The sequence below is a fragment of the Colletotrichum gloeosporioides genome (assembly GCF_011800055.1).
Source record: "Colletotrichum gloeosporioides strain Lc1 chromosome Unknown consensus_73, whole genome shotgun sequence".
Classification (NCBI taxonomy): Eukaryota; Fungi; Ascomycota; class Sordariomycetes; order Glomerellales; family Glomerellaceae; genus Colletotrichum; species Colletotrichum gloeosporioides.
This window is the reverse complement of record NW_025544718.1, coordinates 14,799-31,174: the sequence shown is the minus strand read 5'-3', so window position 1 is coordinate 31,174 and position 16,376 is coordinate 14,799. Positions and strand designations below refer to the sequence as shown.

The 16,376-nt window shown below is 50.9% G+C and overlaps 6 protein-coding genes and 1 pseudogene across 7 annotated transcripts; 4 read left to right on the top strand and 3 right to left on the bottom strand.

Moving 5' to 3' along the window:
* Nucleotides 1-466: 466 nt before the first annotated feature.
* GCG54_00006971 (D-xylose 1-dehydrogenase (NADP(+))) lies at nucleotides 467-1,564 on the top strand (the record flags this gene model as incomplete). The annotated part of the gene is made up of 1 exon (XM_045406961.1): nucleotides 467-1,564. One exon carries the CDS (start codon nucleotides 467-469, stop codon nucleotides 1,562-1,564), a length of 1,098 nt encoding a protein of 365 aa, XP_045259871.1.
* Nucleotides 1,565-1,886: 322 nt separating this feature from the next.
* GCG54_00006970 (Aspyridones efflux protein apdF) lies at nucleotides 1,887-3,214 on the bottom strand (the record flags this gene model as incomplete). Its single annotated transcript, XM_045406960.1, has 3 exons — nucleotides 1,887-1,963; nucleotides 2,043-2,975; nucleotides 3,037-3,214. 3 exons carry the CDS (start codon nucleotides 3,212-3,214, stop codon nucleotides 1,887-1,889), a joined length of 1,188 nt encoding a protein of 395 aa, XP_045259870.1.
* Nucleotides 3,215-4,182: 968 nt separating this feature from the next.
* On the top strand, nucleotides 4,183-6,686 carry GCG54_00006969 (annotated as a pseudogene). The gene is made up of 2 exons: nucleotides 4,183-5,059; nucleotides 5,693-6,686. Coding segments are annotated over exons 1-2 (1,871 nt in total).
* A 636-nt stretch (nucleotides 6,687-7,322) lies between these two features.
* Nucleotides 7,323-7,907, top strand: GCG54_00006968 (uncharacterized protein; the record flags this gene model as incomplete). The annotated part of the gene is made up of 3 exons (XM_045406959.1): nucleotides 7,323-7,534; nucleotides 7,597-7,719; nucleotides 7,778-7,907. The coding sequence occupies 3 exons, from the start codon at nucleotides 7,323-7,325 to the stop codon at nucleotides 7,905-7,907; spliced, it is 465 nt and encodes a 154-aa protein (XP_045259869.1).
* Nucleotides 7,908-8,216: 309 nt separating this feature from the next.
* GCG54_00006967 (High-affinity glucose transporter) lies at nucleotides 8,217-11,920 on the bottom strand (the record flags this gene model as incomplete). Its single annotated transcript, XM_045406958.1, has 8 exons — nucleotides 8,217-8,750; nucleotides 8,800-9,720; nucleotides 10,095-10,733; nucleotides 10,785-11,016; nucleotides 11,077-11,223; nucleotides 11,276-11,636; nucleotides 11,697-11,802; nucleotides 11,861-11,920. 8 exons carry the CDS (start codon nucleotides 11,918-11,920, stop codon nucleotides 8,217-8,219), a joined length of 3,000 nt encoding a protein of 999 aa, XP_045259868.1.
* An 814-nt stretch (nucleotides 11,921-12,734) lies between these two features.
* Nucleotides 12,735-13,907, top strand: GCG54_00006966 (uncharacterized protein; the record flags this gene model as incomplete). The annotated part of the gene is made up of 2 exons (XM_045406957.1): nucleotides 12,735-13,396; nucleotides 13,448-13,907. 2 exons carry the CDS (start codon nucleotides 12,735-12,737, stop codon nucleotides 13,905-13,907), a joined length of 1,122 nt encoding a protein of 373 aa, XP_045259867.1.
* A 405-nt stretch (nucleotides 13,908-14,312) lies between these two features.
* GCG54_00006965 (uncharacterized protein) lies at nucleotides 14,313-15,284 on the bottom strand (the record flags this gene model as incomplete). Its single annotated transcript, XM_045406956.1, has 3 exons — nucleotides 14,313-14,463; nucleotides 14,541-15,031; nucleotides 15,108-15,284. 3 exons carry the CDS (start codon nucleotides 15,282-15,284, stop codon nucleotides 14,313-14,315), a joined length of 819 nt encoding a protein of 272 aa, XP_045259866.1.
* Between the last annotated feature and the right edge of the window lie 1,092 nt (nucleotides 15,285-16,376).

The window sequence follows — 16,376 nt, the reverse complement described above, 5'->3', positions numbered from 1 at the left end:
CAACGTTGCCAAAAGCAGCAACGGCAAAACTCGACCTAGCGGAGTGTGGGGATTCCGGGCCGGTCTTTGCGGGCCAGTGTGCGGGGAAGGAGCCGGCTGTTCTCCGGCAATCGCAGAAGCATTGGAGGCGTTACTAGTGTCGCTGGTCAGGTCTCACGGGGAGTATCGGAGCCTGTGAGTTGCTGACACCCCCACTCCCCCACCACCTTGACATCGTGACAATTAGTGGGGTCTGGCTTCATGCTGCTTCACTCTTCACGGGACGGAGAAAACACATATTAGGCCACTCGTTTCCGGGTTTCAGGCGGACCATTCCGTTCCCCATGATGGCGGACTGCTACTCCGCACGCTATTTGACTTGATTTATCAGCTTCAAGCTACATAAATACAACTACTCCATCCACATCTCATCTTCAATTCGATCTGTCGTCCTCCATATTACCTCGACGCCTACCCAAAACACAAGATGTCGTCCGAGACTCCCACCCTCCGATGGGGAATCATCGCCACCGGTCTCATTTCCTCGTGGTTTGTCGAAGACCTGGTCCTTGAGCGTTCCGACGCCAAAGCCAAGCACATTGTCCAGTCTGTCGGATCATCGTCACTAGAAAAGGGCAAGGCTTTCGTCGAGAAGCATCTGCCCGGCCACAGCCCGACTATTTATGGCAGCTATGCCGAAGTTTACAACGACCCGAACGTTGATGCTGTGTACATCGGCACCCCGCACGCTTTCCACAAGCAGAATTGCCTGGACGCGATCAATGCCGGCAAGAATGTTCTCTGTGAGAAAGCCTTCACCATCACCGCCAAGGAGGCACGTGAGGTCTTTGACGCTGCTAAAGCGAAGGGCGTTTTCGTCATGGAGGCGATGTGGACCCGCTTCTTCCCTCTTACGCGGTCCCTTCTGAACGTTCTGCACAACGAGAAGCAAATCGGTGAGATTCACCGTGTCTTTTGCGACTTCGCCATGAACATGAACATCGCTTCTCTCGGCCCCGAATCCCGTTTGAAGAACCCCGCTCTTGGCGCCGGTAGTCTTCTCGACATTGGCGTCTACAGCCTCACGTTCACGATCCTTGGACTTGATCCTGGTGTTGGAGAGAAGGCTGAGAAGCCGAAGATCGCTGCGACTCAAACTCTGTCAGACGATATCGACATTGCGACATCCGCTCTTCTTCTGTATCCCAGCGGACAGCAGGGTATTCTGACTGCATCGACTCAAGTCAAAACACCTCCAGCATTCTGTAGAATCGAAGGCAGCGACGGATACGTTTTGATCGAAGGCATTGCCACATCCGTTCCCGGTTCTTTCACTGTCCATTCTTCAAAGGCGTCTGGTGAGGGATGGACTGAGTCAACCACACCTGGTTTAAAAGCAAAGAAATACGATTTTGAGAGGCCTGGCAAGGGCTTTTACTATGAAGCCGATGCGGTGGCTCTGGACATCAAGGCTGGGCGCAAGGAGAGCGAGATCATGCCGTGGGCTGAGACCATCCGTGTTATGGAGATAATGGACGAGATTAGGAGACAAGGTGGCGCGAGGTTTCCCCAGGATGATCAATAGAGGCTACATATAGAAGAGCCGATTTATAGAAGCTTAGTAAGATAATATGACATCCAGTTGCAGATCATCACCGTAAAACGCCTGTGTTGATAGCGAGACCTGCTGCGTCATATTTTGCTCACAAAGTTAAACCAAGAGCCAGCTAAAGTCGATCTCGCGGCGAATACGAGAAGGCCTCCAATGAAAACAACGACTAAGTAAAGACCCGATAAGGCAGTTGACCCCAGAGAGTCCAGCATCTGGCCGGTGATAGGCATGGTAAGAAGAAGAGAGAAGCTGATGACGAAGTTCATCGTCCCTAATAACACAGTTAGTCGGGTCATTACCTGATCAATTGGCGAGGATACTTGCCGTAATATCTGCCGTAGTCTTTTGGCTCGCACGTCTTACCCATACACACTATCGAGGGCATCAAGGCAAGAAAAGATCAGCCACTAGGATTAAGATGGCACTGGAAAAGGGCCCCAATGCGACTTACCTGGCGTTAGAGACAAAAATGACCCTGTTCCGAATCCCCATAATGCGGAGAAAGCATACAGTGCCTCGATACGACTTGATCCAAACAGGGTCAGTGATGCCGCTGTGGAAATCAATGTGAACAACACCATGACCAACAAGATGTTGAAGTGCCCAACATGGTCGCCCACCAGACCGGGAAGGATGCGCCCAAGAGATGAAAGGCCGTTGAGAATCGCGACCATGTTGTAGCCAGACTCCACAGGAAACCCGGCCCATGCAACAAGAGTTGGCAATATAGCTGTAGCGCCGAATATCACAAACTCCAGGAGGAATATAGCACATGTGATAAGAGAGAAGGGCACCGAACGAAACGCTGAAAAGTCCATTGCTGCACTCTTCTTGCTGAGGCCAATGGATCGAGTGTCGTCCTCAGCTTTGGAAACCAACCGAGAGAACGGCGAGAGACAAGCCATACCCAGCAACATGATTCCTAGGACGATGAAGCCGAGAGCCCTCATGGACCATCTCCATCCCCACATTGGGAAAATTTGTCGCAAAGCTAGAGGGAATATGATACCTCCGGTGGAGGAGCCCGCTAGTGCGATCCCCATTGCTAGGCCCCGTCGACGATGGAAGGTCTTGCCTATGACGGCGATGCCGATAGTTGTGGAAAATGCATTACCAATCCCGCCCAAAACTCCTAAACACAGAATGAAATGCCAGTAGATTTTGCACTCAGCCAGCAAGAAAAACATCGGGACCGTACACGCAGTTGCTAGCGGTGCTAGATATGTTGTCCCGAAGACGTCTACGAGCGGACCGGTCTGAATCCCGAGGAACATGGTGAGAAATGTGTAAACACCCGTAATCCATCCAATATCCCGAGCGGAATACTGTTCAAGCTGGTTCTCTTGGAGATATACTTGTACAGTTCCTACGGATTGGATGAAGCCTGCATGATTGGTATTAGCCATATGTGACCCGAAGCAGAGACATCGGCATTTGGTAATTACCGAATGAGGGCATTAGGAAAAGGAAAGACCCGATAACACATATCCATGCTGATCGTTGTTTCTCGGCCACAAATTCGTCCTCTATAATGGCGTTCAGGGCCTCGGACTGGTTCTCGGGCGGTTCTTTTGACGTATGATCTGTGTTCAGAATACCACGGTGTCTTGCCGATGTTGCCATTGCTCTTGATAACATGAGAGTAGACTCGAAACCATTCTGCCATAGTGCCCGAGTCTTTCGATCAGGACTACAAGTAACAATTTGGATATTGTCAGGTCTTTCAAACCTGGCCGCATACAAGGCGTTTCAATGGTAACAGCGGAGTTGGCGGAGTTAGTGTGGGGATCCTAGGCAGATCGGCCCCGGGTGCCGACTGGTCTCAGACCGGCGGACAGTTGTTCCTATTTGGGACTTGAGTTAGGCGAAGCTTTCCCGAAGTCGATTATATTAGTTGAGAACAAGTGTCACTTTACGCCAACTGGAGGCCAGCTGTCCTGGTTTGTCACAGCGAGGGTCTCTTCGCAAAGTTTGGGTAGGCATTGGATCTCCTACGTTTCCAACAGCTTTGCCGTTTTGCAGCTTCGGCCTTTGTCATTGAATGATTCCTTGAGCACGAAATTCTTCCTGGGCAGGCCACTGAGAACTCGAATCCTTCAAAAAAGCTTCTAATATTCCTTAGTCACATGGTGATGTAATTTGTGCTAAATAGCGCCACGAGAAATCGAGTAGCCCCGGATCACTACATCCTCCGTTCTAGGAATGCCGAACTGAGCTACCGCGCTCATAATACCTTATTTCTGACTTGTACGATCACGTTGTACAAAGACAGTAATGGACACATTGAGGTGGTAAGGCGGTTAGCTTCCCGCCTAGGTACATCAAGCCCCTCGGGGTTTGAAGGGGAATGACGACGGCGGGTCGATGGACTGGCTATTTTTACTTCAAATGGTTTCGTCGAGCGCTTGGATAGTTCGCCCAGTAAGATATCAAAGTGTCCTTAATTGTATGGGATGTAATTTGCGGACATTTTAGAGAAGCGTGTAAGTCGGGTCTTTAGCTTACAGCAGCAACACTGGCATCGCAGCGCCTACTCACAAGCCCCCCGGCACGAACTGGCGACAGTCTGATTTCAGACACCTAACTTCGTTATGGGCATTGAAAGGTCTCTCAGCAACCAGCAGGTCGAATCGAATCACCAGCGCACGCCTGACCAGGAAACAGGTTCGCTTGGCCCTGACAGCCGCATTGAGCATGCGTATCTCACATTCGACACACGGCTTCCAGAGCCTGTCTTACAATCACAATCGCAACCTGAAAACACTCCTCCTCATCCCAACCTTCAATTGTACAACTCCCCTCTCGAATGGTCTCCGGCTCGAAAATGGCTTCTGCTCACACTCGCCTGCACCGCGACATTCCTCACCTCGTATACCGCAGGCGCTTACGCTCCGCCGATACCTCTGATGCAAATTGCATTCAACTCGTCGCATCTCGCTGTCCTAAGCGGATTGACGACATTCACCATCGGTTTCGCTATATCGCCAATGGTACTCGCTCCTTTCTCCGAAATCAACGGCCGATACCCTGTCTTTGCTGCCAGTGCTATACTCTATACTGCATCCCAAATCGCGTGTGGGGGAGTGACCTCTCTCGCAGGCATGCTTGTTGCGCGTTTCTTCACAGGCGTAGGAGCCAGCGTTTTCAGCACCATGATAGGGGGCTTCATCACGGATCTCTGGGCAAAAGAGAACCGCAACACCCCCATGGCTATCTTCAGCGGCGCCGGCATTGTGGGAACGGGGGCAGGCCCAATGGCCGCTGCTGCGATCGTACACTTCCATGGCAATGAGCAAACTGGAGCTGGTTGGGAGTGGATATTCTGGCACATGGCCGTCTTGACAGGGGCAACAGCTGTCTTGCTGTTAGTTTTTATGCGCGAGAGTCGAGGCCCAGTGCTTCTGTCTTTCTTCCCTTCTAACTTTTTCTTCGCAGTTTGCCGCCTAGAGGCGCACCTTGTTAACTGCCGTATAACTCTCACAGGGAAATATTCAAAAGCCAGGATAGCTCACAAAGAAACCTCTATAGCTACCTATAGGGGTATATAAAGAGAGCGTAAATCGCCTTATATATAGGGAGTAGGTATCTCCCTCTTTATACTACTATAACCTATTATACTAAAATACTAAAGTAATACTATATTTACTACTTCTATAACTACCTTAAGAGTAGTAATAGCTTTACCTAGTTTATTAGAAAAAAAGAGGATAATATCTATAAGTTTTAAAGTAAATACCCTTTCCCTTAGAAATATAATAGATTTAAAGAAGTATTATTCTTCTATTACCTACTAATATATATTATCCTCTACTAATATAGTTATTATAATCTATCTCTTCTTAAAATATTTAATAAGTTTAAAGATATCACTAAAGTATTTAAAAATAATAAGATAACTAATAATTAATACTATAAAATAAACTAGTTAAACTATCTAAAGTAAGAGAGCCTATTAGTAGAACTCAAAGTAGTACTATAGCTCAATAGGGTAGTAGTTAATAAGGGTAGTTAGATATATAGGGGGTGGTTAGAGTAGGGGGGTCCTCTCATATATCCCTGGTCATACAAGTATTCACAAAAGAATTCTTCACAAAACGCCAGTGCTTCTGTCCAGAAAAGCAAATGCACTAAACAAATGGTACGAGAAGCTGGAACAGCGAGGAGCATACGGTGTCGTCTTTCCGCATGTCGAGCCAGATGTTGGGAGCACATCACTAGGCCTAGGTTCGCGACCTAGGAGAATACGATGGGTTGTCAAGGAAGATGAGGACCGAGTTTCCATCAGCCACATGATTACCATTTCTGTCTGCCGACCGTTTCATCTTTTATTCACTGAGCCAGTTGTCTTCTTCTTTGCGCTGTGGCTGTCTTTTGCCTGGGCAGTTCTGTTTCTTACCTTCGAGTCGATCGCGATCGTATACGAGCGCGTTTACAACATGTCTGCTTTCGAATCAAGCCCAGCGTTCTCCAGCCTAATCGTAGGTGGTACTATCGCGACGATTCTGTGCATCTGGCTAGAAAGCCTCCTGCATATACCCCAATGGCAGGCTGAACCGGCAAACCCGACATATGCATACTCCAACTTCTGGACTTTCATGAGGCGCCACTTTCCAGTCGATGTCCCTGAGTCTCGACTTTACTTCACCTGCATCACGACTCTATTACTTCCAATTGGCCTGTTCCTTTTTGGCTTCCTTTCACGGCCAGAGATACATCATGCTGTGCCGGCTGTGGCTATAGGTATCGCGACTATCGGCATCTACTCCGTCTATCTAGCAACCTTCAACTACATTGCCGATACCTACGGGCCGTATGCCTCATCTGCGCTGGCCGCTCAATCATTCTGCCGAAATATCATGGGCGGAACCTTTCCTCTCATTACCACTATACTCTTCCAAAACCTTGGAGAAAAGCGCGCAGGTGGGCTCTTAGGAGGTATCGCAACTGCACTCGGCATCGTCCCGTGGATGTTAGTATTCTTTGGCGAACGCATCCGCAAATGGAGCAAGTTTGCCCAGGTAAGCAAGCATGCCACAATATTTTCCCTCTTGTCGAGGCTAACCTCGCTCCTGAACAGGCACTCGAGAAATCGTAATTGCAGACAGAACCGTTGTATATCACGAGAGAAGAGAGAATGCTTGAAGAGAACGGAAGAGATGGTGGGTCTCTTGGTCATGAATCAAAATGGTCGTGAGTCGCAACACGAAAGCTGGACGCTATAAGCCATGCAGGCAAAAGGATGCCGGCATGGCATAGTCTACCTTCTCGAGCTTGGAACCATCTCGGCAGGATTTTCTGATTAAAAAAACAAACTGAATACAACTCAAGAGCCGAGCCATCAGCGCGGGAGATCACCACTCTGCCGCCCTGGCATATTTCTCCGCAAAATTCTCCGGGGCCTTACCTTTAATAGGCCTTTGCCGATGACGAGTGATCGCGTCATTGCAGGGACCCCAGATTCTATTCGACGAGCTCCCATCTTGACTCGCCAGATGGCTGTCAACCAATATCCAGAGACGACACAATTTCCCAACGGAGTCGTGCTCCGACACCTCGGCATCTCCAAGGCATGATGTTCGGCGAATTGAGGCTCATCTAAACCGTGATCATGAGGGACGTCTTGGACGATGTAGACGTTATATAAACTTGTCGTAGATTCTTCTCGTTGCCAATCAAAGGCACCAAGCTTCCAGTGTTAGTTTTCGCTATTCCCCGCAGATCCTCTTGTATAATGTTGCCCCAACTCTCTTTTCTCCTGGCCCTGCCCCTGTTGGCGATCGCCGTTCCTTCACCAGCGCCCCTCGAGCACAGCAAGAGGGCCATAACTTGCCTGAAGGTCGGAGCTACTGCAACCGCCAGATGGACGAACAGTGCCGGCAAATCATGCACTTTTACCGGCGTGGTCGGTAGCAACTATGGCACTAACCCTTCCGGCTCCGGGGAGTAAGTGAAGTCTCTCTCCGGGCACGACCTTATCATTTTTTTACTTACATGGTTGTTGATAGCTACTCTTGCAACGGTCGCTGTGGTGCTGGCTGCACTGGTGCTTCTTTGGGCAATGCATACACTCAAGACTGCTTCTCTCATGACATCTGCTCCTACTTTAACAGTGCTAGTGGCGGCGCAAGGTAAGTTACTCATCCGCCCCGTGTAAGCTAGCCCATGATTCTGATAGCAGTCGATAAGCGATCCCAACTGCGGTGCTGCCTACAATGCTGCGGTTGATGATACCACTCTCGGCGTTGTGAATGGTTGTGGACAGACGAACCCGTCCAACGCCGTATCCAAGCCTTCCACGAGCCCGGTCTGTACTTAGTAGAGAGACAGAAGCATGGGCAAGCCCATCATTGGCGGTTGTGATGACTGTGTGGATATGATAAGTTGCAAGAGAAAGGTTTGGGGTCTGCACATATGATAGTTTCTGTAAACAATTGATATTAATCTACTCTACATACAAAAGTCGAATACAGTCTTGAAGAACTTTGATAACACATTTTTGGGGGTCTCCCAGCGCATCCTAGTACTCTCTAGTACTTTTTAATATCATCACAATTATCTCTGTGCGAGGCATTAACAGGAATAAGAGAACGGAAACGAAGGAAAAAAGACCAGCTTGATGCTGTTTTTAGCGGCCAGCATGGTCATCTCTGTACTTTGGGTAGTCGAAGAAATCATCAAAGATCTTTTCGGTGCCGGGAGAGTAGGAGAAGGTGATCGTAGGGTCCTCTCCGTTGACTGGGTTGGGAAGGGAAGGTGTATCTTCTCCTACTTGCTGCGAGGAGCCGTCGGTGAAGTCCATCGCAGTCTGATCATGGTCGTGGAAAGGGATGCTTGCAGAAACGCCGGCATGGCTTGGTCGTAGATCGCCTAAGTACCGGACAGGCTCAGAACCTGACTGAGAGCTTGCAACGATCTCGGGTCCGTAGTGCAGGGCGCCAGATCTCGTCAAACGAGCAGCATCCGAGGCAGTGGCGACGTAACTGTGCTGGGCATGAGGCTGTTGGTAGAAGCCGTACAGAGAGCCGTCGAACTCTTGGATGGCGCCAGCTTGGTTGAGGGAAGCCGGTGTGAAGCCAAAGAACGGATCGTGGGCAGAGAGTTCTTGGGCATTATCGTAGATTCCAAGGTCGTGTTGCATAGACCGAGGGCCGTTGTTGGACTTTAAAAGGAGGTCAGCGTTGTACATTATGGTCAGGACGACGTGGTACCTGGCGGAGGACGTTGGCAGGCCGAAGACCGTTGAGTTGAAGGACCTGAGGGTTCACGTAGCGCGGCGGCTGAATGAGGCCGGTGGTCTGAGGCTGAGCGTTGTTTCCGACAGAGTTCCTGGGGCCTGCGTACAGTGGGGGCAGGGCTGGGCGGGCGATGGCACTCATGCCAGACTCCCGCCGAGCAGCCTCGAGCTCGAGTCTCTCGTCCTCCTCTTCATCCTTCGCCGTCATGTCTCTAGCTTGTGCTTCCGAGCAACGTGCCTTCTTGGCGGGCGGCTTGGTTTGGTCGTCCTTCTCGCGTGCTCTTTTGGCTGCTTTGAGCTTTCCGGCCTCGTCAGTCTTGTTGCCAGATTCTGCAGCTTTGGGGAACCTCGTTGGGTGAGGACTGTTGGAACCGCTCAGGATGTCGCGAAGACGAAGTACCATCGGCAAGACATGACTGCTGTTCTTCCATTGCGGAGTAAGGTTTTGAGGCTCTTGGTTGCCACTGTCGATGTCCTTGACGTGAAGCAAGATTGCCGCGTACCAGAGATAGTTCTCGTGACGGTCACAACCGACCATCATTTTCTCGCGACTTGGGACTTCATAGTTGACGAGGTGCTGCAGTATCCGCTGCTGTGAATACAGCTTAATATACCTGCCCCTGGAGTCATTCCTGTTGAGCGTCTGGAGGAGGAAGAGAGCATGGCGTGTTCGAGGCGCGCCGTTGAAAGGGAATCTGTTGATAGCTTTGGAAATCTGGGCATTCATCTCCTCTGCAGTGACATGCTTTTCGTCGTCTCCAGGATTCTTGTCCTGGCCATCGTCCAGGGCGCTCTCCTCTCTGCGATTGCCCTTGTCATTGTTCTCATGACCCTTGCGCTCGTCTCTCGGAGCCTTGTCGTTTACGTAGTCAGCCATTGTGATTTCCTCGCTTTGCTGTCAGTATCGTAAGCCTTTTGGTGTGGAAGGGAATGGTTGAGGGTCGAATTTGATGGAAAACGCGTCAAAAGAATTTTGTAGGGGACCAGCAAATTTGGCGAAAAAAAGGCTGAGGACGAGAAAAGAATTTTCACAGCAGCAGGGAGTCGAAAGATACCAAGTGAACGGGAAGAAGCAGAATACACATGGCTCGGGAGCTATCTGTATGTGTGTCTGGTCTTTGAAACAGCGCTGGATGAGGGCCAGTCGGGCAGTGAGTGTGCAGACCATGTCATGCCTTGCTCAGTCTCATAGTCCCTCCTCCGACTTGGGTTCATCGACCTTCAGCTTTGAAACTAATCTCGACATCATGCCAACTCAACCTGTTTCACTCTTCCCTCCTTCGTCACCTCATCGACATCCGCTCCCTCGATATCCTTCTCCTTGCCCTCAGGCTTGCCCTCGAAGACCTCTCTGATTTCCTCGAGCGTGTGGCCCTTGGTCTCGGGGAACAAGAACCAAATAAGGCCCAGCAACAGCCCGAGAATACAGCAAAACACGATGTAGTACTTCCAAGCTATCGACTTCATCGCGATTGGGTTGACCTGGTTGCCAATGATGAGACCAGTAAACGCGGTGATGTACGTAACCGAGAGACCACGACCACGTAGAGTATAGGGGAAGATTTCGACCGGGTATGCTTGCAAGAGTGGCGTCCACGCAATATCGTAGAAGAAGTAGAAGATGAAGATGAATCCCACAACAGCTCTTCCAGTCGCCTCGTTTTTGCTCGTCACGAAGTAGGACGTCAGGCCGGTCCAAATGATATAGCTGGCAAGCATGCCTCCTGTGGAAATGAGGAACAATGGGCGGCGTCCGAGACGATCCACCATGAGGGCTCCGAGGAAAGTCGAAATGATCCAGTTGAAAATTTGCAGCAGACCGTTGATGAGAGTCTGATCCTTAACCTCCGTTATGCCGATCGTGTTGAGGACAAGCGTCAAGTAGTAAGAAACCACAGCCACACCGTTCTGCGCGGAGTTAGCAAGTTGTAACGAGTATAACTGCAGAAAACCACCAACCCATTGACTAAAGAAGCCGACGATCACTGCAAGGAGGGTTCTCTTGCGGTTCGCAGGGGTTCGGACAAGCTCCATCCAGGAGGATTGCGACATGGCTTCAGCTTCGGCGTTGAGGGTTTGCTCGACTTCGCGCATTTCGAATTCGACGAGAGGGTTGTTTAAATCTCCGCCCGCATGGTAGTCTGCAAAGACCTTCCGGGCTTCGTCTTTGCGGCCACGGCTCATGAGCCAGCTACGTGTAATGAACGTCAGTTGCGGTCAGCATGTTTTAGCGTGTCAGTCTTGAGCTTACCGAGGGGACTCTGGAAGGAAGAAGAGGCCGAGCAGCTGAATAACCGGAATGGCGCCTTGCAACAGAGATGGAATTCTCCAGCTCCACGCTGTAGGATTCTTGAAGGTTCCGTATGTGCACCACGCAGCAAAAATAGATCCGAAGTAGCTTGAAGTATGTCAATGATCTGCCAACGAAGGTCTGCAGCCGTCTGACTCACAAGAAAGTGTTGTAAAGTGCCGTGACCTTGCCTCGCTGGGGCGGGTAGGCCAACTCTGTGATGATGATGGGGCTTGGCTGGCTGATGAAGGTGGTGAAAAAGCCGAGGAGAGCTCTTGCGGTAACAAAGCTTGCCAAAGAGGGAGATAATCCCTGGAGGATAGCAAATCCGATACAAGCTACCAATCCAATGCCGAGAGGCAGCTTGCGGCCCCAGCGATCAGAGATATAGGTGACAAAGAACAGAGCAACGACTTTGCCGAGCGGGTAGACCGCATTCATGAGACCAAGGACCGCGCCCTCGGGGTTTCCAAAGAACCCACGCCATTGAGGAAGGGTTTGGAGGCCGTTCATCATCGAGCCTGCATCGAGACTGTTAGCTTACGTTCTCAATTTGCGGAAGACATCAGTTGATTTCGTACCATCATAGCCAACTGAAGCGGAAGAAAACAGGGGAACAAGTAGGCAGAGATTCAGTTTAAGCAAGTGCGATGTTCGGTACCATGGTTTTGGGTTCGCTGGAAGGACCTAAAACGCTCTCGTCAATTTGAGTGCTCGATGTCAAAGGATGGTGCTGCAAACTCACAGCTGCGAGTGCTGAACCAACAGCAAGCTCCGTCTCCTTCTTTTTCCCGAAGACACCCATGATGGCCTAGGATGTTTTCACCAAAAGTTGGAGAGTTTTGCAGAATCTTCTTCAGCAAGATCGTCGTGACCAGGTGCGAGCAATTTCGGCCGAGACAAGCGACTGCAGGACGTCCAACTGAGAGATTCAAACTCCATCAACAAGAGGGGAACCATGCCATTTAACTGCTCGCCAACTATGCCCATGTCCGCCTAACCAACATCACGTTTCCCAGCCACCGAGGTTCGAGACTCTCGGCACGTCTCCACGGTTCCATCCTACCCCAGACAATCTCCCCATGGGGTAAAACGGGAACCGGAACTCGGGTGCCAAGATGTCTGGAAGTCGGAAGCCAGGATAGCTCCGGGTAAGGGTTCGGCATCCATCAGCTCCGATACTCCCCGGCCTGTTTCGACCAAATCGGCAATTGTGGCTCGGGCCCGATACTCCGCAGGCCACGGCCTTGTCTCGGGGAGTGTCGGCGGAGACAGTCCACAGTTTCCCCAGTGGCTTCTGGCAAGTCATTGGACGACAACCACGAGACGGATCATCCTTTGGTCCATTCCCACATGCATTTGTCATATTGAGGCTCTTCGGAGGGGTTTTGAAGATATCAAACGCAATCAGAAAGATTCGCCTGCATCGGCTCCCACACTATCGACGATAGCATCACTACTTAAAGTGTGCCCAACGACCCCCTCTAATTCTGATGATCTAACCCAGATTGCAAGTCACACCGAAATATATCGGGAACTTACGACTGAGATCATTGGCCATAGAAGAGCTACTAGTCAACCTATCAACTGGATCTCATTCAGCTCTCGAGACTTTCATCATGGCCGCCCAACGGATCCTCAAGGTCGGCATCATTGGCTGCGGTGAAATCACCCAGGTCGCTCACATCCCCAACATCAACTTCCTTTCTCAGTACTTCCAAACAACATACCTCTGCGATATCTCTCAACAAGCTCTCCAACACTGCGCCAGAAAGGTCCAGGGTGGAAGGCCGAAGACAACCAATGATGCCGCCGAACTCTGCTCCTCGCCCGACGTTGATGTCGTGGTGATTGCCAACGCCGACGCCTACCACGTCAAGCACGGCATCCTGGCCTTGAAGAACGACAAGTACTGTCTACTCGAGAAGCCAGCGGCGCTCTGCTTCCGCGATATCGATCTTCTTGTGGAGACAGAGAAGAAATCAAAGGGAAAGATCATGGTCGGCACCATGCGCCGCTTCGCTACCGCCTTCACGGACGCCGTCAAGGAGGTTGGCGGTATGGAGAAGATTCAGTATGCCAGAGTCAGAGATATCATTGGGCCCAATTCGACCTTCGTCGACCAGTCCGGCACATTCCCTCAAAAGTTCAACGACTTCAGCGCCGCAGATACCCAGGACCGTGAGAGCAATGAGAAGGACATCTTTGAACATGCTCTGATCAACGAGTTTGGTGTCCCAGCAACACCTAAGTCGAAGTTGATGCTGAGACTCTTGGGAGGGTATGTTATTGCCAACTTCATAATGTCAAGGTGGTACTGACTGATCCACAGACTCGGAACCCACGATCTATCCGCCATGAGAGAGATCATCGGCATGCCAAAGAGCGTCGCCGGCGCGCACCTTTCCTTCCCTGGAATCTTTGCCGCTCTGTTCAGATACGACGACTTCCCCGTCACCTACGAATCTGGCTTCAGCAGTGTCCCCCAGTTTGATGCTCACATTGAAGTCTACTCGCCTAAGAAGATTGTTCGCGTCGATTTCGACACTCCCTATGTGAAAGGTTTGCCGGTCACGATGACGATCCGAGAACTTGTAGGCGATGCTGGTTTCCAGGAGCGCAAGGTCCGGAAGACCTACGTAGACCCGTACACGACGGAGTTCTTGGACTTTTATGACTGCGTCGTGAACGGCAAGCAGCCAAAGACGAGCGCGGCTGACGCGAGGAATGACATTGAGCTTTTTAAGATGATAATCCAAGCCGACGCTGGAAGGTACGAGAGTGAGAAATAAGGGGGTTTAATAGATAGTATGAGGCTTCCAACAACCGTGTGTATTTAGACCACGCATCCACCCTGTGTCGGGTTTGATCATAGTATATCAGGTTGTTCTCATCACTCAAGCAATCTTTATTACATTAACCGAACGCCGAGCCGCCTTTCATGCCCCTCCCATACCCGCTACTTTGTTTCCATTGACTGATTCTGCTGTCCATGCCCTCTCCTTAACTAGAAACCTCAACTCTCTGGGAGGTTCATTCGTACTGGTTATACGAATAACTGGGGTGGATTTCGGTCTTGATTTCCCCCTCCACGACTTGCCTCAGACGCGTCATTCTCCGCGCAAGTTTCGGATACCCAATGAACTTGTCCCAATGAGCCCTCATATATTCTGGTCACAAGCCCGCATCACGATGTGTTACCGCACGTCCCAACCGGATCCAAAATCCATCGACACACCAAGCTCCTTGGCTTCGGCGTAGAACGAGCGCTTCTTTCCAAGAAGCGCCTGGTGAACCTTGTTAGAAACTTCTGAACAGGCATTTGGGACGGTTAACATGTCATCGGGACTTACAAAAACACAGTGATGTGCTCTACGCGAGGCGTTTAGTATCCTTGGGTACAATACCGTTTCATGGATGCGGACCTGTATCCTGCCACCCCCTCATCAACGGCCTGCTCATGGCTGAGTGAGGTCGGCCTACTATTCCAGGAAGAGTCACAAGAAGTCGGCTCGAATGAGTTCTCGGGCGTGAGAAGGCCAGTTGGGTTTGTTCCACTGGTGGATCCGGCTGTACCGTTTGGCGGCGTGGTGATGCTGGCAATGTCACAGCGAGAATCCCGACGCTTTCTTTCGGGCCGATCGCAGAGTTGCAGCAGCAATACCCCTCCCTCAACCTCACGAAGGACGTCCTCAGCAGACGCGCCCGACCGAATTCTTCTGAGCACCTCATGGGCCTGGAACTCAGGCATGGACCGGATTGCGCGAAAGAAGCCGTTCAGGCAGTCATTCTGGCGCTCTAGTTCGGTAAACTTCCTTTTCATTGAGGCGCTGCGCGACTCGGAGGGGTCGGCGGTGTACCGACAGTCGAACCCGCGACTCGTGCATTGAGAGCATTTTGGACGGTCGGCGGAGCACTTGTCGGAGACGAGCAGATTAGGGCGCGATGTCTTCAACAAGGATGAGGTTCAATGGGGGATCGGGGCAGCGAACTTTGGTTTTGCGCTTCTTGCAACTCTCGCAAGCTACCCAGACATTGCGCCGGGCGGGTTTCTGGTCAGATCGTGGTGACGATGCATGGTGTGGATTGCGCGGTGACGTAGGCGAAGTGGGAATAGCGTCGGGTTCAAGAGCGGGACGGATCTCCCGGTAGCAACGGTTGCTGGCCATGTAGTCGTCCGTCACGGCTAAAGATCATGTTTTGGATGAGAGAGGAAGGAAGGGTTTCTTTCAATGGGCAACGACGAAAGAAGTGAATTGGAATGGATTTTTGGGGGTCTCCTATCGATTTCTTTTCGAAAAGGTCCAGGCCAGCCTCGTTCGATTGGACAGCGGATACACGGTGCAACAGATGCTTTTTCAATCCCACCGTTCCAGACGGGCCTTCTCCATCTGCGCGTGACGTAAATCTTATCTTCTGTCACTGTTGCATCGAGATCGAACTGGAGGATACACCATTTCCTCAGAGTCGCGTGTTCATTGGCTGCGTGGGTGAAACGGGGTCAGCCTGTGTCACGGCGCCGCGGGCGCCCATGCGGAAAAGGGCGATGAGAGTGAAAATTGAGATGGGGAATCGGGGATCGAGATTCCTATCAGAATTAGGTGGTCTCCGGAAGCGATTCCGTTCGCACGTGGAGCAGCTGGACGAGACTGCGAAGCCGTTGGATCAGATGACGTCTCACGTGGAGAGCAGGAGGAGAAGAAGAGTGGGTGTTGAAAGGCTCTCCATTTCTGCATCATGCTTCAATCATCTTCTCTTAATGTTTGCTCATGTTTGTTCTCAACTTAAGAGACCTTATATAACACATCATACCCAGTATATGCAAGACAAATTGAAGCGAAAGTCGGAAACTTACCTAAGATGAGAGCCTGGTGAGTTTGTCGGACAGTAGAGTGAGGTGAGATCAATCGGCCGTCATCTGTGTCTCACCCATCAATCAAATTCACTCGCGAGTGTCACCTCACTTTAAGACTGTTCGTCCACCCGTCCCAGCAAACACAAGTGAACACAGACGGCCCTGATGATCTCTGCCTTTTTGAGCCCACGAGCTCATCCAAGCGACTCACTGGCAGAGTCCCGTTCGTCCATGGATTCTCGCTCCCAATTGACCCATTCGGATCATGTGCCCCGGTGGACCAGCGTAACATTCATCACTCTGACATCTCACTCGTTCATCTCGTGTCTGCAGTCCCAGCAAACAAGGTCAACAAGGTCAACCCGGCCGGTGAAGATGAGCCGACGGTTGTCTGCTAACCCCTCTG